The following is a 20,206-nucleotide window of genomic DNA, read 5'->3' as shown; positions in this document are numbered from 1 at the left end:
TGTGTTGGATACCCTATAGCCCCTCAGGGTGTTATGACTGGGAGTGGGAATAGAAATCTTAAAATTCCTTGGTGGATTAATGTGTTTTATGTGTGTGTTTTAATGTGTGTTATGTTTTTCCTCTTTTCTGCATGTATGTGTGTGTATGAGATGAGAAAAGAGGCTTCTTTAGTTTTCCTTGCTGTTCCCTGCACGTTTAATTGGCCCTCATTCACTTGAGTTGTCCTGTTTTTTAAATCAGGTTAGTTTGACGTAAATCAATAAAAAAGGTCACATCATGTTCATCGTTAGATTTTTCATATTAGATAATCTCTCTAAAATTAGTCTATATTTAAAAGCCATATTTTCTTGCCGCTGTGATTATCCAGGTACCTGTTGGCTTCCACAGTGTGGTGTTTGTGGCTCTGTGGTCTCGAAATACATTTTATTCAATAAACTGACGTTACTGTAAAAAAGCAAACATGTTGTTATTAATTTCACATTATGGTTGCTATTATTATCTCTTAGACTGGCTTCGACATTGCTGTGGCCAGTGAGATCATGGCCATCCTGGCTCTGTCAGACAGCCTGCAGGACATGAAGAGCAGACTGGCTCGCATGGTGGTGGGCACCAGCCGCTCCGGAGAACCCGTCACAGCGGAGGACCTGGTGAGTACGAGTAAAGCCATGTTCTTCAAAAAGCCCAGCAGCCTCCCATTTAAATTACAACCACATCTTAGCGTTTTCAAGCAAATGCTGTGTATTTTTTAGACATTTTTAAGTTAAACAAGTGGTTTAGAAACAGTTCTATTGAGCTGTGAAACAGCATTCAAAATAAGTAGGAATTGAATTGTTTTTAGAACATATTTTACCATGGTTTGCTGTAAGAAAATTAAAGATTTGGAGATAAATTGCAACCAGAAGTTTTACTTTTATTACTACATACTTGTAGCATTTTCACAAAATGTAAAGTCAGTCACAGTCCTGTTGTACTATTATTACAAATTTTTTTATTATTAAAATGTTTCTGTGAGCTGACTGAAAAAGATCTTACACCTTCGTCTGGTTTTCAGCTTAAATTGAAGCTAAATTCCCAGTTGGTGCTCATCGGCTGCGTTTAGTTGTAGTTATTATTTATAGTTTTAAAAATCGTCAGTCTCTTCCTGTTCCCAAAACTGCAGACTTTCAAGGGGGTTGACAATTTTTAACAGAACAATATGACTTGCTGGAAAAACAAGTTTGTAATTAAAGTACTCTCAGTAGTATTTATGAATCGACTCGACGCAACAATGTCAACAAAAACAACAAAAACATGGGAACTCAGAAAGCTCAACTGGAACTCCAGAAACAAAACAATAAATTATTTTATTGTGACAACACATCTGCATGTTGTCTCCAACACCAAACAACTGCTCAGAAGATTACATACAGGCAGAACTCGTCAGTGATTTTTGAAGATAAGCTAACGATGTTTACTAAGCTTTAAACGTCATGATTGGGATCACGATATAAATGGTTCGGCTGGCTGATTGTACTTTCAGATCTTCCTCTTTTTTTTTTTACTTGATTGCTGTTTATGCAACAACAGTACATCGATTTCATAATTCGACCTTACAGATTTTTTAAAAAAGTGTTTCACAAAAAGTCCTCAGTTTGTTTGAAGAAACACTTCCTCTCTGCAGTTTATAGCCTGCCTCCTGCTTTTCCCGGGCTCGTCCACCCAAAACATCATTTGAAATGAAGGTGGAACTCGTAAGATGTCAAGCAGAGCGATTCTCACTCTGTAGGGCCAACTGGCTCCGTTTTTCCCCCAAACACAGCTGTGCCGTTTCAGAGGTGCAAATCGAGTTAAATGAGATTTGATAGGATGTAAGACCAAACAGTGAGGATATAGTGCCTGAATAAATGGTAATGTCTCCGCACTGATGCCTTGGCACACTTTGAGATAAAATCTTGACATTAAAACTGAAGCTTTCAACAGATTTAAATGCCATTTATTCTCTATAACAGACAGGTATTTCATCATTTATAGACGCATTCAAGGATTAATGTATTTTCTGACTTCTGGTAGTGTGACCCTGTTAACAAAAAGTGTCCTCACTTTCCTTTTTTCTGACAGGGTGTGAGTGGAGCTCTGGTTGTGTTGATGAAAGATGCCATCAAACCCACACTGATGCAGACCCTCGAGGTGAGACACAAACACATCCTCACTTAGATGGTTAATAATTGTCTAATTGACAATCTCTCTAAATACATTATACAATACATGGATAAAATCTGTTTCTGGGTAAAAAGAAATCTTCAGAGAGCTTTTAAGAAAGGTTGACATATTGATCTTTTCGTCTCCCTGCTGTTTATTTTATTGACAGACAAACACTTTACAGTGAGCATTATGGAGCTCTCAGACCGTAAAGCCAATATACATGATCAATTTTCTTTAAGTGCTCTGACTTTTACCATATATTTGCTATTGTCAATGTAGCAGTTATATTAATCTTTAATTTTATTATCATATGGAGACTGAAAGAGTGCACTGCAGGCCTAAAACTTTCTGCACAAACCTATTTGTGTGTTTTTACTCAGTTTGACTTGATTTAAATAATTGTAGTTTACAGTGGCTGAATTGTTAGAAGTCCTGCATCCTCTAACTTTGTGTTTCTGTTTTGTTATCTTATTGCTGTTTAGCGTTTGTTTGTTCCTCATTGGTTTTGAACAGAAAACTTGATTATGTCGACTGGGTGGAGAAAATAAACACGGGCTCTCGCATGTTCTGTGTATTCTGGGGCGGGTTGGGGTTTTGTATGCAGTAAAGATTTGGTTACTTTATGTTGTTTCTTCTTTTTTTTTGGAGGAAGTGGTGCAGTTCTGTTGTTTGAAGCAGTTTCCTCTGTGGGTTTCCTGTGATTTTGGTCAGGGAGCTGGTATTGAGACCAATCGGACCTCTAAGTTTCATGAGAATTTTCCGTCAGACTTGACCGCCTCTGCCCTTTGTGCCCTCTTGACTTGTGATGGTGGCGAATACAGATGCGCTCGTGAGAATAAAGCTGGCATCTGAAAGCCATTTAGTCTCTTCAGCTGTTTCAGATGGAACAGGGATTTCATGGAAACTCAACAGAAGAAGAAAGAGGATTGTTTTTTTAGTCTGCTACCTGTGTACGTGTCAGTTCAGCAGACCCCCGGTCATTCTGTGAACTTTTCAAACATCCTTTCTCCACGGGGTTTCACAAAACAGCTAAATGTGTCTTTCCTGGACAGAGGGACCAAAAACAGCTGCCAGTTTTAAATCCTGTGCTCTCACATTAAAGCTGTGGATATTACCTTAGTTTAGTGAATCGTTTCACAAGATCTCCACATTCTTCTTTTGTTCATTCTCCTTCTCAGTTTTCACCATCTTCTTGCTCAACAATTGGAGATGCAACACTCAGAACTTTTCATTATTTCCTTTTCTCATATTCTGTTGCTCCTGATGAAGCTCCTAAATTGTGTTTCCTATGAGGAGAGGTGGAAAGTATGAAAATGATCAAGATGTTAAAGTTCAAGGATTGGAATCACAGATGGAAGTCAGCATAATGGCTGACGTGTCTCAACTTTCCATTTGAATGAAGGGGAAAAAAACATTATTGGGTGAACGTTAGTACAAAAGGATATTTCTTCTTATGTCATTTTAGCCTCTTAATTTAATTTACTTTCTGAAGTTTCCCCTTATTATCGCCCACTGCCAAAATGCAAAAGCAGATTATGTTTTTGCTCAAGTCTGTGTGTTTGTGTCTGTCTGTTACCAAATTGTGTCAAAAAACTCACAGAAAGCAACAACTAGATGTTCAACAAGTGATTAACTTGTGGAGTCAATTCAGATCAAGATGACCACCATTGCTAACTGACAATACCAACATAAAAATGCTTATTACTCAGTCAATTTTACAGATGTGCTACAATGTGGTATGGTTGTAGCTTAGAGTCAGCCTCAACATGTACTCTGAGTGCTTATACATCACGGGATATTCCATTATTGCGTGAGATTGCTCATTATGTCATTCACAAGGTTTGATCAAAATGGCTACAACCCACAACATAAGGTGATCTTATCTTAGTTTAAATCCCTGGCATGAAAGGCAGTGGGCGATATGCATTCCTTCAAGGAGTGCCGGGCCTTTAATTCTCCTGTAATTCTGTGATTCACACCTCAGGTTTGCTCAGATAAAGAGACAAGTGGCAGTTTGTTTGTTTTTTTCCAGTTGATTCACTCCTCTGAGAGGAGGCTGTTTATGCAGGATGACAGAGAGGTATGCAAACAAAGGCTCAGAAAATCATATTAGGCCGTCCCATCCTTCCTTTTTCCGCTCTCTGAAGGAATTCTTATCCAGTTTAACAACAGGTCAGCTGGCTCCCAGTATTTCTTCAAACCAAGTAGTTTTCTCTTTAAGAGTCGGAAATGATTGCTTTTGTACTTTGATCTTGAAGATTTGACCATTTGTTATTAGCAATTGTTTTCTTTTATGGATTTTCCTGTGAAAGCAGGCTTTAAGCTCCCAGATAGATGTGAGTTATTTCAAGGTTTTAAAGGATCTCTTTGGCTTTTTTAATGTGAGCCCAAAGAATGCAGTAGTCCTTTTTTTTAACAACAAAAGTACTGTTATTGTTTTTCCCCTTGTGTCTTTTGTCCATTACTAAAATATTTTAGTCCAGAAAAGAACAAAAACATAAAAGAAAATTGGATAAACTATGTGAAATCAGGATTGCAGTAGCTTAGTACTATTAAATGGAAATAAAAAAAATGTATCCAAAGAAGTGATCAGTAAGTTATCAGTTTTACTGCGTTTTGTCCCACAGCTCTGCTTTTATGAACTGAGAAAAGCTTTTGTTTGTTGTTTCTATGAGGCAAGTCATGTTGTACATAAAAACGCTTTTCTTTTCTTTTTTTTTTTCTTCTTGGCTGATGGAGAACCCGGCACTTGAGGTCCTTTACTCTGTGTTTATCTGCAGCCTTTAGGGAGCGTTCTGCATCAGTGGAGAATGTAAACAGGCTCAAATTCAGGTTGAAATGTCAGTCAAGTACCTCCTAACATATGCCTACTGTTTGAACAAACACACTACCAGCCAAAGTACACACAAAGCTGAATATTTGTCTTGAAACATGGCAGAAAGTTGTTGATTTTGCTTGTGTGTGTGTCTGTAACTGTTGTAGGGTACTCCGGTGTTTGTCCATGCCGGGCCTTTTGCCAACATCGCCCATGGCAACTCTTCAGTGCTGGCAGACAAGTTGGCTTTGAAGCTGGTTGGACGGGACGGCTTTGTGGGTAAGATTCGACACGACCGCAAAACCTTCAGGGATGACACAAAACAAGATCTTCGCCGTTGAGCCGAGTTTCTTTTTAAAACTTCTAGATTAAATTAGATCTCACAGCTTACCTTAGTGGTGACCTTTCACCTCCTCTCCAGATGTTACAACCTCTGTCTTACATTCACTGTACTTCTTGTCCTGGCTCTGGTGGGCTACTGTAATAGGCTGCTGCTCCTGCGCAACTTTCTAAGAAACTGATCAAAAGATTGTGTGGAAGAGAGAGAGAAAAAAACGAAGAGAGGAAGGAAGCAAGTTAATAACCTTAAGAGGCCGTGGAATGCTTTAGAGTAAACCATACTAATCCCTTCAACGTCAAAGCATACTTAACTTTTTATCTTCCTCTATCTGTCCCGCTGCTCTCGTTCTCCCTTCATTTATTTTGACAGAGGAGCTATGTTTGGAATGTGTCAGTCTGTCGGTTTTCTGGGTCTGTTTGATGCGAACGCAGCTTGTAAATACGTGAGTTTGATGAATGTTTTCAGCATAAAAAAAACGTTCACTTGAGAAAGGCTGTACATACAAGATATCATCTATGAGACGAGTCAAGCGTGGGTGGGGAGTTATGTTTCACAGCCTTTAGCTAAGCCTTCTTCTCCCCACCCCAGCCGTTCTCCATCTGTCTGTCTTCCTCCCTCCCTTGTCCATGTGTTTGTTACCTGACCCTCAGATATGCCAGGAACTCGACCTCCCTCTTTTTTTTTTTTTTTTCTCACAGGGCAGCTTGGATTCGTGTTTCCTCACACTACCGACCTGCCTTACTCCGCTCTTTCCTCTCAGGACAATCAAACTTGCTTTTACTTTCTTTTAGCAGAAAAACGGAAAAGACAAACAAAGGTTCAGAGAGGATAAAAAGCATTTTTGAACATAAAATCTGCCACAAAAAGTCTCTTTTTGTGTAATCTAATACAGTAAGGAAAACAGCAGTCAGATGATTTGGCAGACTGTAAGACAGTTATTATTGATAATAATCTACATTTTCTTAGAAGGCTTGTGTGCTCAACACAGTTTAGCAGAATAAAGTTTAACAGAATTCTTTTGTTGAAGTATTGGGCAGATATTTTAATGTATTTGTCCCAAGAATCAAAACCTATTTCTCTGTTGCAAAGAGCATCATTGTCTGTAAAATATTAAAGTACATTACAGTACAGCATTACAGTCGGTGTACTGACAGGTGAAAAAAAACAGTTCAAATCTAACTTTCACAGCAGATGATGGTAGAAAAATTAAAATACGTACACAAAATAAATGTTTAAAACATAGCTAATAACAACACTAAAGACTTTGGACCCCGTTAATCGACTGATGGCACGGAAACAGAGGAAATTCAGACCCATTGTTTGTCTCCACAGTTCTTTCACGTTGACTGTTTCTGAACAAACCATCAAGAGAAAACTTCACAGGTTTTCCAGGCAAGGAGGAAACTACTTTTTAAAAATAACCTTTCTGTTCATCTGCGGTCGTGTAAAGGTCACACGGACAACAGAAGGCCGCAGGGAGGAAAAATGTGGACAGATAAAAATAAAACTTTTCTGCCTAAATGAAAAGCAGGTTTGGAGAATTAAAAAACAAACAAACAGTTTTTCATATCATCCATTCTGTTTTTTTTTTGGTGTTTATCTCCAGCGGGATACATCCTGAACAGGTCACCAGTTCATCTGCGGAACAACATAAATTTTCTCCATCTGTTAAACAGAGAAAAAGGAGAAACGTATCGTAGTTTGGACTTGTTTTAATTTCACCTTTTTGTTTTTAGAAATAAAACAAATTCTAATGCAAAATTTCCACATTCGAACCTCAGTGTGAAGTAGGTCAGGCAGCAAGAAAAACGACAACCCAAATCACTCACAATATTATTCCAAAGCATAAAAAAGAGGAACATAGTGAGTGTTTTGCAATGTTTATAATAAAATCGTGCTACAATAAAAGTGAAGTGAGGAATTCATGTTGAGAAATTCACCAAAATCCCAGAGTTAAAGCAGCTGTGCAGGAAGGAATGAGCTGACATTCCTTCAAGCTCAGGATTGATCAGCGGCTACAGAAAACATCTTTAGTTATTTCTGTACGCCACACAAAGTTAAACAAAATGTCTAAAAGTTAAAGGACCAAATTGAATATTTTGTCTGATTTGTTTTGTGCACTCCTTATCCTCTAAGATATCTGCTGGTTTAAATCACATTTCTGTTTTTATTTTACAAGCTTTCCAGCACCATTGTCATTTAATAAATAATTTTTAAAGGGTTTTAAACAGATTCTATCAAAATTTGATCAAAACAGGTGAGAAAAATCCACTATTCTTGCTTACAAAAACAACCAAAGTGACCCCAAAGCTGTGTGTAACGCCCATATTTAATAAGAAAAATCAGATGTCATTGTGATGGATTGGTTGATTGCAGTTGTTTTGTGGATAATGCGTTCTCAGTTCTGTTTAATTGTCCTTAAAAGTCCCGCAGGAAGTGAAGGAAGGACACGAACCCTGCGTGACCTCAGGGGGCTGTGGGATTAATAACGATGTTACTTATGGTCGCGCTTCGTCGTGCTTCAAGTTGCTGCGGTACACTTTGGAATCTGGGCTGAACGTAAAGAAATGCAGCTCTTTTTCCCTTTTTTTTAAAGAGGGGGGTTTGATGGGGGAAAGCTGGGAATTCCACAAACCAGATGTGTTTGATTCCCTGTGTCATTAGTTGTCTGGAATACTAACCACAGATAACCCCGGCCTCTTACATATTGTCAGAAATGCCTCTCTAAAAGCTATCAAAAATCTTTAACTTTGGGCGTAAAAGAACACTTTCTGATTGGTTAAAGATTAGTTAAAGAAATTTACCTCTCCTGTTGCATTAAAGCATCGATTTAAAGGTGGAAGTACAAACAGAAGTGGATTTATTAGACATTTAGACAGTGATACTAAATCTCCAGCCATTTAATTATTTATTTATTCATTCTAAGTTTAAGGAAATCATTGACAGTTCTTATATGTTGTAGTTTTGTTCTTAAGCTTGACTGTTGATCAGACAAACTCACTCAAAATCACCTAAAAATAATAAAAGAATCACTTTCCGTCGTGGGGTCTCCAAACAAATTGAATTCAGAGTAACAAGTTTCCTATAAAGAATTGTGAAAAACATGAACAGAAAATAAATGTTCTTGTCAACGTTGCTCATGTTTTCACGTTGGTGTTGGTGTTTTGATAGCGGCGATTTGAGCTTTGACTGTCACCAACACTTTCCAGCGTCCCCCCCTCTCTCATATCATCACTGACCCTCTTCTCCCCTCTTGTACAGTTCAGGGTTGTCACACAGAACAGGAAACTTACAAGTATTTCCTTACTGCGTCCTCTGGGGTCACTCTCATGCTCCGTTTAAAGCTTCAGTGGAAAATCTGTTGAAGTTGCAGCTGTTACACACTGACTGTTGTCACTGTTTGGTTTTGTTCTCTTTTTTTTTTTTTTTTCTCGTTAAAAATCCAAATAATAGCACAGTATCTTAGTATTTAATTTTCACTGTAAAGACGAGTTTAATATTTTAAGCTCAAGTTGTATTAACACTAGTCTGGCAGCAGTCTGTTCAGGAACATTATATGCTGTTTTAGTTACTAGGATCACTATATGGTGTTTTTATGGACTCATTTTTATACAAATCTTAATTATGGCTCTTTTCACTTAAATTGCACTGCAGCCTGAGCTCGTTCCGACTCATTTTGCAGCACAGGTCACATGCTCTGGATTTGAATTGTCCAAACTAACAACATTATGTACGTTTATATTTTAAACCATGAAGAGTTCGGCTCTTACCAGTCTTACTATAAGGTTTTAACACAATGTGTCGTTGGCATATTCCTCTACAGTACAAGGAGCTTTATTTGTTTTCTGTAATGGAGTTCAGAAAGCTTCAAACTGGACATCATTTGTAACAAATACTGGCAAATAAATACCGTATAGTCTGAAACTTTTATTCATTTCAGCTTTTAATTTGAAAGCAAATTTCTCAGCTCGGATAGCTGCATCTAACCTAACATTACAAGTACAGCAATTCCCTGCAGCACAATCAATTTAGCTGCTCATTTTTCAGTGATTTGTAAAGTCCAGCCAGTGAGAGTGACTATTTAGATTAATTTGCTACTAATACAAAAGATTATGTTGCTCTTTCAGACTTTAGCTGACCTTTTCAGTGACATAATGGGTAATATTTTGCTTTTCTCGGCTGAAGTGGCTGCATTCCTGCAAGGCTTAACCATCTGCTCAGAGCAAATGCATTTTAAGCTGTTAAAACATCACGAAACATGTCAGATGTCAAGCACGTAATGGTAGGCCAACGCTGGAATGTTTAAAGTAAGATTGATTTGAGTAAAAAGGCAAACAGTCCCAGTACACACTCACAAACGACAAGTAAGAGGAAACCGCATCTTAACAAAGCCAGCATTCCAGGTGGACTGCTCGCTTTGTTTGGTTTCTGTTCAAGAGGCCCTTGTGAAGGGCTGCCCAACTCTGAGACCCTCTGTCTTTATGAGAGCTCTTACATTGGACCCATTACTCAGTACAATACTGCTGCTCAGACAGAAAGCTGCCACCTCTTACTCCCATCACTCTTCATGAAGTCTGATCATGGGTCTATGCACATCTTTACTCAGCTTTGGTTGAACTTGGTATTTAAAACACAACACAGAAGAGACAAATGAGGAGTTTAAACAGATGATTGGGTCATTATCGGGTCAGCCGTTCTGTGGAAACGTTCTTTATTTACCTGTTCGCTTATCTGTATACATGTTTGCGTGCTTTTCACTCATCTTTGTGCCACATGTAAAAGCCTTATGTATGTCTTCTGTCAGTGACTGAAGCGGGTTTTGGAGCAGACATCGGGATGGAGAAGTTCTTCAACATCAAATGTCGAGCTTCAGGTTTGAGGCCCGACGTGGTGGTGCTGGTTGCAACTGTTCGAGCGCTGAAGATGCACGGCGGTGGCCCAAATGTAGGTTTCAGGAGTTGTTTTTCTTTTGTTTCTGTCATGTTGCGGCAAACTTTTCTGAAGTGTTGTGACTTGTGCAAGTAGGTTTTATTTAGAAGCAATTTAATAATCAGTGGCCTAAATTCTCCAATAACCTAAATTGTTTTGTGGTGCAGTCATGTATATGTTTCCAATCACACAACAATAACAGGCTTGTTGAGAAGATGTAACTCAATAAACACGAATAAATGAAGTCTTCTCATATAGAAGCTGCTTGCAGCCTTTTAGACATTTCAACCAACAGCAACTCTTTAAGGTTTTTAAGCCAGGTTTCCTGCTGTGTTTACTCATAGATTTCAGAGCAACACAGAAACACGTTCAGCATACATGATCATCCAAGCTAGTCTTATGTTTAGATTTGGAAAAAACCTTCAAATAAATGGTTAAAGTGCCCCTAAATAATAGCAAAATCAAATCAAGAAAACATCTGTTCTGGTGGCATATTGCTGAATGTTGTTGCATGCTCAGTTTTGTAATTATCTCTTGTCTTTTTGTGTTTTTTCAGGTGTCAGCTGGTGCACCTCTTCCCAAAGAGTACATCGATGAGGTATGAGCCACGTGTGCTTGGAAACATGAACAAACCAAAAAACAGATTTGCCAAGATAATAAAATAGGAAAAATAACCTGAACAGCATGAAAGAATGTTTCAGCTGATGGGTTTTGGTTAGAACATAACTTCTAATGAAGTTAAACATAATTAGCCTGGCATGTTTTAATTTTATTAAGTCAAAGGCTGATGATGTAACCATGAAAACAAAAACTTTTTAAGCTCATTACTTTGGCTGTGTTTTGTGTGGCTGCACGTTTAGTTGCTCTAATAGTAGCCATGCATAGTTATAGTTGTTAATCTTCTTTATGTAGTAAATGGTTCTTGCCATGTTCTTTGAATCCTATCTTGTGCGATCATCTGTGACAAAGAACTGTAGATATAACAGATGTGAACATTCACCATAAAGAGATTTGTGTGATGCAATAAATACTTTTAAAAGTCTTTTAATCCAGTTTGCCTCAGGTCTCCTGCTGTGTAATTCTCACAGTCAGTCAATGCTCCAACTATATACAAAGATACGCATGAACATGGTTATTTGATTAACAACTCAAACAAAACATGTGGTTTCCTGGTGTGAGCCGCAGCACAGAGGAGGGGGAGATTTTGTTTGTGTGTGTAATGTGCTTATTCATACCTGGCCCGAATCCCTGGACTCTGAAGCAGAGTCAGCTGTGCAAATAATGAAGCAGTTTGGGTTGATTCTGAAGTCTGTAATAAAAAGAAGAAATACTGCAGAAAAGAGGGCCGGGGGAATTAATTTATACAACTTGTTGGAGTTGCTGGGGCACCAATATGTGTCAGTTAGGTAAACAATATGATGTTATGTGCTTTAAAATATCTGTTCTTCTTTAAGTAGCTGTAAACAATGAATCAGTAACATAATTAATGATAATAGTACACAGTTGGACAGTATATATTCTGCAACAAACTAGTGGAGTGTCAGAAATCATGATTCATTTTGGATTTGTTTTGACTCTTAGCTAAATAGGTGAGAAAGAAATAAAAGTATTTAAGTGTTTAAAATATTTAATAAAGATTAAAACTACAGTAGTTTTGTTTTGCAATTCAGTCATTTTAGCTACAAACTGTTCAAGTTTCTTTGTTCAGTTGATTTAATATAAGAGAAGTTTATTAGACTTTCGTACATAAAGATTATACAACTTTACGTGCAGCAGCAATAAAAACAGAAGATACAACAGGATCGTATAAACAATAGAAAAAAGAGAAGCATGTTGGCGTCCTTGACTGAAAGTAAATATAAAAAAAAAACATGTTTACAAGTTGTTGTTTTTTTTACAACATATATACCATAATCCTTTCTTATCTCTTGTTTTCTTTTTACGACTTGCTCTAGAATCTGAGCCTGGTTGCAGGTGGTTGCCGCAGCAACCTGAAGAAGCAGATCCAGATCGCTCACCTGTTTGGGGTACCTGTAGTGGTGGCTCTGAACGTCTTCAAGTAAGCTTCAAACATTCACAGAGTCTAACTGTCGTACAATAAATGGGATCACTGAATGTCAGCACTTTTTTTGCGAACAAAATTGACCATTTTTTCGTAACCCGACCCAAATTTGCCAACTTTTTGACAAGGACTTTTCTGTTTCAGGACAGACACCCAGGCAGAGATTGACCTTGTGTGTCAGATAGCGAAAGAGTGCGGCGCTTCTGACGCCGTGCCGTGTCATCACTGGTCGCAGGGGGGCCGAGGTTGTTTAGAGCTGGCCCAGGCTGTGGAAGAGGCAGCGAACAGACCCTCAAACTTCCAGTTCCTGTATAACATCGAGGTGAGCGCAGATACTCCAGATCGTGTTGTAACTGTGGTGCCTTTGTGTTCTGTGTGTGTTTGTCAGTGTTAGATACTTAGATACCTACTCTTAACAATCTTGACTGTTTGGGGCTGAAATGTGTTGAAGTACAAAACATCAGCTGGTTTGAGTTAGAGAAATCTGGTAAATGTGACTTTAATTAGCTCATCTTGTTACTCATACTGCTTTTCTGTTGTTTTGTTTATAATGTGTGTCTTCATACCAAGAGTGCAACAAAAAGAACTAACTTCATAAGTTTATAAAATGAGCCAAATGAAGCTTTCGATACTCACTCCTCACATTTTTTTAACTGTAGCAACTAAAGTATTTCATTTTATGGATGTTGGCACATTTTTTAATGGGTTTAGTGTTGCTTTTTCACCAAGTTATCAGAACAAAAATCTGATGTTGAACAGTTCAGTTTATTCTCATGAACCCTTTTTGACTTTCTTTTCTCTCATATTGTTTATTTTTCTTTTTATTTAATCTTTATTTGTACAAGTAATCTAATTGAGGCGCTTGGTTCCATTCTCAAGAGACCCGTTTCAAACATACCCCATTTCACCGAGACGTGTTCCCAGTTCACCAAATCTAATTTGTGCACTTCCCTTTGAGTGCAGTTTCATTGTGTATCCACCTGTCGCTGACGCACCGTCTTTCCCACAGATGCCGGTGGTGGAGAAGATCAGGACAATAGCCCAGAGAGTATATGGAGCCGATGACATTGAGCTGTCTCCAGAGGCCGAGAGCAAGATCGATTACTACAATCAACAAGTGAGATCACTGCTGCTGCAACGATAACCGACTGACAGGAGTCATGTAGCCAGTCTGCTTCCCCTGTCTCCTGTGTCTCTCCATCCACACAAATCAAACCTTTTGTCCCTGTTTTTCCTATAACTAGGGCTATGGTTCATTACCCATCTGCATGGCTAAGACCCACCTGTCCCTGTCCCACGTGCCTGACAAGAAGGGGGCACCCACTGGATTCGTTTTGCCAATCAGAGATGTTCGAGCTAGCATTGGGGCGGGCTTCATCTACCCACTTGTGGGAACGGTAAGTGAACTCTAACACGTTGAATCCAGCAATGTGTTCAGACAGACACAACAAAAGAAGAAAACAAAATTAATTATGGTTTAAAACACCTGGTGGATCATCTCATAGCTCACTTGTCACTGAGGAAAATAAATGAAAAGGTGGTTGCTGTGGGTGTACAGTTCAAAAGCCAGATGGTATGAAGGCACATTAGAGCACACTGCTTTCATCCTGGTATACAGTGCACAGGATCAGCACAGGCTTTCCTTCAGTCTGCATCTTTTCCAGGGAAGGCCTTGCTTATTTCAGCAAGACGACCCACCTCCACATGTTGCATGTTTTACCTGCATGTATGGCCCTGAAGTTAAAAAGTAAACCTGCCTGCTTGTTCCAACCTGTCAGTTATCGAAAACATTGAGTTTGATATGAAATGAAAGACTGAACACACCCAGGATTTTTATTTTTTATTTTGGTGTCACTAAATTGATAAGTAAGCTTCTTATTTTCTGCATTTATCATATTTAATGTGTTATATTTATCCAATGTTAGTTTAATTGTTAGGCTTTAATTGCTTTCAGTTTTGTTCTTTACACGTAATCGGAAATCTTAATACCCTCTGGTACTAAATGGGCCGGTGTTTGCAAACTCCCAGGTTTTACTTGGATAAGTTAAGGATTAAATCGTTGTCATCATCTTTTTTGGGAGGGTAAAAGCAAAATGTGGTTTGGTTTCTCTCCCAGTGGCATAACTGGTTTGAACGAGATGGGCTTTCTGGAGCCGCTCGGTCAACGATGGGCCGGGCAGGAAGGAAGCTGCTTCCTGAGTGTTTTGCCTCCTGCTGTTTCACCAGCGTGCCCTCGGGGTCCGGTTTTGATAGTCGGGGGGGCGGAGGTGTCAAACATTGGCCATGCAGGGAAAAGGTTGCAGTTTTTTTGGTGTGGCGCCTGCCCTCTCTCATACCTGGCTTTGATCAGCCACTGGCACAGTGACAACCCCTGAACTACGACGTATAACTCAAAGTAAGCCTCTAAAATGTTCTTTGAACTCTTTGTGAAGACATGATGTCCGGTTGGTACCTGTTTCCTGAGACAATCACATTCTGATAGCTTAGATCTCCTGATAAAAATCACATTTCTTCTGAAACTTTAAAGCTTTGACGTTTGTCAAAGCAGCAAATTAAAGAACATTGATGAAGACTTGTTTAAAAGTCTGGGAGCTGAGAAGAATTGGGACATAAGGTGAAGTTACTTTAGCTAAAATAATAAAGCTCTGAAAAGAGTCTCACTTCAGGTTTCCAGATCGTTATAGTTTAGCGTAGCAACAACCATTTAAAAAAAAAATATGTGTATGAAAAATAGATGTTATTTCTCATCAGATGGCAATAAATAAAAACTTCAGGTCACTCTTGATTGAAAGACGTGGAAAGTTTTAACTCAGTGAGGAGGAGGAGCAGGGGGCTCTAAAATGAAGGGGAAGGTCCTCAAAGGATAAAGAACCAGGAAGGGGTCTGATGTCACTCTATAGATATGTCAGGGAGGAGAGGCAAGTCGAACAATGAGTTTCTGTAGCCTTTTACCCAAAACTGTTCAAACGTATATAAACCCCATCGTCAGGCTGCATTTTCTAATCGTTTCAAGCTGATTTAACAAATTGCAGGTTGCCTAAAGGTCACAAAACGTGAAGAAATGGAGTAAAGTGAATAAATTCATGTAGAAACCAACACGTTTTGTATCTGCAGATCGCTCAAGTAAAAAACAAAAGATGTAAAAATTTCACCGCTGAACTGGTTTTAGTTTTAGAAACTAAAAGTTGTTGTTGACCGACACTCGTCCAGGGTCAGTGGGGGGTAGAAACCCAGCTGCATTGTCTCCTCCCGGCTTTTCCTCGACAAAGCCACATTGTGTTTGAGGATAATGAAGGGACTTATTTGGCCGAGTGGAGTTTCCAACTTTAGCCACGGAGTGTTATGTGGTTTTGCGAGTGCCAGCTTGTTTTTCAAGGCCGAGGACAGCGACTGGCAGAACAGCACGTCTTTTGTAGCCTTGAAAACTGGGGGGAAAACAGGTCTTTTGATATTTAAATTTGCTGTCTGATATTTTAGTCCAAAGTGAGGACAAATAAAAGGACTGTTTGTGAATCGGTTTCCTTTCAAGAAGTGTGAAATTGATACCTGACAGCTTGTCGCCCATGATTCATTTTAATAAATAAAGTGAAACTGAGGGGGTTTTGATTAAAGGTAATCAAAGTCATCTCTCTGCATAGATACACACACACACAAATCAGTCTATAGTAAGGAGGAGGAATGACAATTGACATTTTAATCACCGTCATGTTTCCTGATCACAATTTTGACCTCTTGAAAGAAGAAGAGATCTAAACAGTACAGAAGAGTAAAACCCTCTGCAGGACATGAGGGAAGTTAGTGTTTTTACCAAAAACTGACAATTTTTTTCTGTTCTACAATCTTTATATGTGGCCTCGTTCTAGCAAAATGAGTCACAATGAGCAATTTTTCAATAATGAGTTGTCATTATTTCCAACTTTCCATCTCAAAAGCTTCAAACTCATATGTAGTTTGCCTGAAATTTGGTGATTTATCACCTGGCAACAAAACTTGATTTTTATTGGTCTGAATTGAAGCCATCATGAACTCTAGCTAAACACTTAAAAAAGGGAATCCCCAAGCTTCACAATGATGTCAAACGTTCTACGAAGGGACAAACCTGTTAGAAAACTTCCATTCAGAGGTAGATCAGGAAGAATAGATGCTGTTTTAGTTACTATGATCGCTACATGGTGTCTTTATGAACTGATTCTATTCAAACCTCAATTATGGCAAAAATCGGTATTTTCATGTTTTTTTTGTGCACTGCAGCCTGTCTTCATTCTGACTCAATTTGCAGCACGGGTCATATATTTTTCTCACTGCAGTAAAGCTTCCCTTGAACTCATCAAAGCTCATTTAGCCAAATCACCTTCAGTGATGAAACATCTACAAGCAGAAAGAAGCTCAGTGCAGTGATGCTCACTCGTTTATTTTAAATGTGCTCATAGTTGAGTCATCTGCTGCTAAAGCTGTAGTAAAACGCTCTCATGTCGGTCACACTGGACCAGTGAATCGCAGGAGTGCCAGGTCCACGTTTTACATGCATGCCCACTCGCTTTGTCCCTTTGGTTTACATTCAGGCCTTCACTTCCTTTGACAGGAAACTCTCCGATCACTTCCTCCTGTCTCATTTCCACTAATGGGTCCATAAAACTGCTCATGGGTCAGGAGAAGGGAGGCATGCGAGGAATGTTCCTGTGTGTCTTATGAACAAGATGATTTCCTGTTCATCGTGGTCAGTTCGAAGCGTTTTTAGGAGTCGCACAGTTTTCTGGCGCTGGTGTGAACTCAGTACTGCGTTTACACACAGTGATGTCAGCACGCTGTGTGTCTTCATTCATGCGCTCCATCGCCTCGTGATGTCTCAAATTTAATCCGGGAAGAGTTTCTGCTTTCCCTCGGTGCAGTTTTACACGGTTCTGAGATGAACGTGTTTTAGTGCTAAATGTGCGTGTCAACTCTGAAACAAAAGCAAAAGCGCCTGTGAAGCCTGTGAAGCGGGTCAGAGAGTCATTATCCACAGTGGAACAAGTCTTGTACAGACATGGGCTGAAAGGCCACTCAGAGAGGAGGAAGCCTCTCAGAACAGACCTTTATTTGTGAAGACATGTCCTGTGGTCTGATAAAACCAAACTGTTTGATCATAATGACCATCATTACATTTATAGACAAAAAGGGGACTCTTGCAAGCCTGAGAACACCATCCCAGTGATGAAGTACGGGGGTGGCAGTATCATATTGTGAGGATGTTTTGCTGCAGGAAGAACTGTTGCGCTTCACAATATAGACTGCATCGGGAGAAAAGAACGTTATGTGGAAATATTCAAGCAACAGCTCAAGACATCAGACAGGAAGTTAAAGCTTGGACACAAATGAGTCTTCCAGATGGACAATGACCCGAAGCAAATGGCTGAATCCGTTACAAAGTCAACAAAGTCAGGTGTCAGGTTTGCATCTGGTTTCAGCTGTACCTGACAGAGAAGAATCTCTGTAAAACGCTGTAGATCTTTGAGCTGCTTGGTATCTCAGACAAACCTCGGTTTGATCCTCTGAAAGGCGGGGCGTTTTGAGGCCGATCCATTAGTTCTGGTCTGGACTCGTTCACCGCCCGGTAACTTGACCACTCCGTGTCTTCTGCGTTTTGTCGACAGTCGGAACAAGGCCTCTGTTTTCTGCAACAGGACTTGTTGCTGTTGACGCTGATCTAAATGAGTCGGGTTGGTCCCGCTCCATCTAATTAGAACGTGTCCTGAAGCTGAATGTCATGAGTTTGTCTTTCGGTTTAGAACAGCTGTGTTGTGGTGAAAGGTTTAATATGTGGTTTTGGGTTTTGTAAAGATTGTAATCTCCTCTTTTTATTCGTTTCTTTAGCCCCTGACAGATTTACGAGACAAGATAAAGAAGTCATCCAGCTGCTTGTTCTTCATGAATTATGTTCAGGAGTTTAGACATTTCATAATGTTGTTTTATTTTTGTGGAAACTTGTTAATTTAAAGACAATATGAAGGACGGATTTTTACTTACTGATAAGTCTGTTATTTAATCATATAAAAACATCCTGTTATGTTTAACTTTTTCAGATGAGCACAATGCCGGGCCTCCCCACCCGACCCTGTTTCTACGACATCGACCTCGACCCCGACACCGAGGAGATCACAGGGCTGTTCTGAGTGCGCTCACTGAACACCGTCCTGAAGGTATCTCGTTCACATCAACAGGAACCACTTTGTGTTGTACTCATTTCCTCCAATGTGTTTATTTTTCACGGATTCACACTTTTGTCTCTCGTTTAAACCTGCATCGTTTGGCGCTCTGGTGTTTTCTCTCTCTTGCGGACGATTGAAAACGTTTTTTTCTGCTCCTCCATGTCTGATGTCAGGATCCTCAGCTCGATGAATGGGTCGCTGTGAGGTTTCACAGTTTAAAACTCCGTCACTTCTAAGCAACAAACTGTAGCAAACAGTGACATGACTCAGCAGTTCTCGTCGGCTGACTCGTGTCGTCTGGGTTAAATTCACATCTCGAGTGGACGCTTCGTGGGAAAAATAAAACACAAGTTATCAGGATTATTTAGCTTCAGGTTCAAATATTGAGTTTTGTTTGGAGCTGAAGGAGCATTAAGTTTCAGCTGGTTTTGCACACCAAAGATCTGCAGTAAATATATTATGGTTTCTAACTTTTTGTCCAGTCATTTTCAATTTTTGTTTTACTTTACTTTGTTTTACTAAAGTTTTTTAATTAAAAAAAAAACTTGCTTTATTGTTTTAATAATGGTGCAAAGACATGTTTGTTTTTACCTCAGCTGCAGATGCGCACACAAAGCTGTTTTAATCTTCATGTAACCTGGGTGTGTGAAACAAACATATCCAGTGCTGACTCAGCATTGTGTGAACGCTGACTCAGCGTTCTCGCTGTTGTTTTCCTGTTTGTAGTTTTTTCAGTTTTTTATTTTTTTTGGGACTGTAACTACCTCAGCAGACTTGGAGCTATTTCAGCCGTTCAGGTACCAAAACGTTCAGCTCCTTCCGGACATTTCAGCTACAACTTTGACTGTTTTTAGCTTCTTTACTTTCTGACATATTTTGACTTTAACATATTTTCTTCTTTTTCTGGTATTTCAAGCTTTCAAAAACACTATGCACTTTGAAATGTTTTTCAGTGTATTTGCTCCGTCTCCTTTTGCTTTCTTGAGGCCTTAGTCATCCTTTTTGTCTTTTTATATTTTTATTTTATTTTATTTTTTGTCTTCTTTTGTTTCCTTTTTGTCTCTCTGTGTCCTTTGTCTTTTGATCCCTTCTTGTCCTTTTGTGTCTTCCTTCTTTTTCTGTCCATCCTCCTGCTCCCTGTGTCCCTTCCTCTTTTTAAAATATTTTTACTGACATCAAAAGTTCAACTATTATCCACTTTACTCACATTTCTTTTTCTAGCAGTCAGCATTCATACTGCTGTTTTTAGTCACAAACCCATCCTTATCTAACATCCAGGTTTGGAATTATTATCTTCTTATTATTATTTGCATCTCTAAACTTTTTCCCCACCTTGTTTTTGTCTGATTTCTGACTAAATCTAGAGTTTTAAGTTTCACTCCAAGAGTCTCAGGAACTTCAATCACCTGAGAACTACAGATAATAATTGTGTGTTCAACACTCTGAATAAACCTTTTATCAACTTTGACTCTTTAATTGTGTTTTTTACACCCGGCGGTCAACTTTCAGTCCTGCTCCACTGTTTGTCTCACATGTCCTCGTGAATCGGCTCCATCCAGCAGTAAAACTTTTGTCTTTTTCCACAGTTTCTGTCTTTAGGAGTTCCCCCGTTCGGCTTCGCTGCACCCCGGGGCGCAGCGTCTGTCTTTAAACAAGGCGTTTGAAAACGTGTGCAGGAAACATGTGTGGA

General features: G+C 39.2%; 1 protein-coding gene across 3 annotated transcripts in view; it reads left to right on the top strand.

Annotated features, from left to right (window-relative positions):
- Positions 1 to 19,984, top strand: part of mthfd1l (methylenetetrahydrofolate dehydrogenase (NADP+ dependent) 1 like) — a 31,970-nt gene extending 11,986 nt beyond the window's left edge. For 2 of the 3 annotated variants that reach the window (XM_037981551.1, XM_017423238.3), the window contains exons 18-27: positions 508 to 648; positions 2,099 to 2,167; positions 5,165 to 5,276; positions 10,142 to 10,281; positions 10,823 to 10,864; positions 12,222 to 12,325; positions 12,473 to 12,650; positions 13,338 to 13,445; positions 13,573 to 13,725; positions 18,391 to 19,984. In XM_037981551.1, the coding sequence (XP_037837479.1) occupies positions 508 to 648; positions 2,099 to 2,167; positions 5,165 to 5,276; positions 10,142 to 10,281; positions 10,823 to 10,864; positions 12,222 to 12,325; positions 12,473 to 12,650; positions 13,338 to 13,445; positions 13,573 to 13,725; positions 18,391 to 18,480 (1,137 nt within the window). In that variant the 3' untranslated portion in view covers positions 18,481 to 19,984. The remainder of the gene's footprint in view (positions 1 to 507; positions 649 to 2,098; positions 2,168 to 5,164; positions 5,277 to 10,141; positions 10,282 to 10,822; positions 10,865 to 12,221; positions 12,326 to 12,472; positions 12,651 to 13,337; positions 13,446 to 13,572; positions 13,726 to 18,390) is intronic. The other variant, XM_017423239.3, reaches the window with a different exon arrangement.
- Positions 19,985 to 20,206: the final 222 nt, after the last annotated feature.

This window comes from Kryptolebias marmoratus, linkage group LG19 (genome assembly GCF_001649575.2).
Source record: "Kryptolebias marmoratus isolate JLee-2015 linkage group LG19, ASM164957v2, whole genome shotgun sequence".
Taxonomy (NCBI): Eukaryota; Metazoa; Chordata; class Actinopteri; order Cyprinodontiformes; family Rivulidae; genus Kryptolebias; species Kryptolebias marmoratus.
Note: the sequence above shows the minus strand (reverse complement) of the source record. Positions and strands in the feature narration are given on the sequence as shown.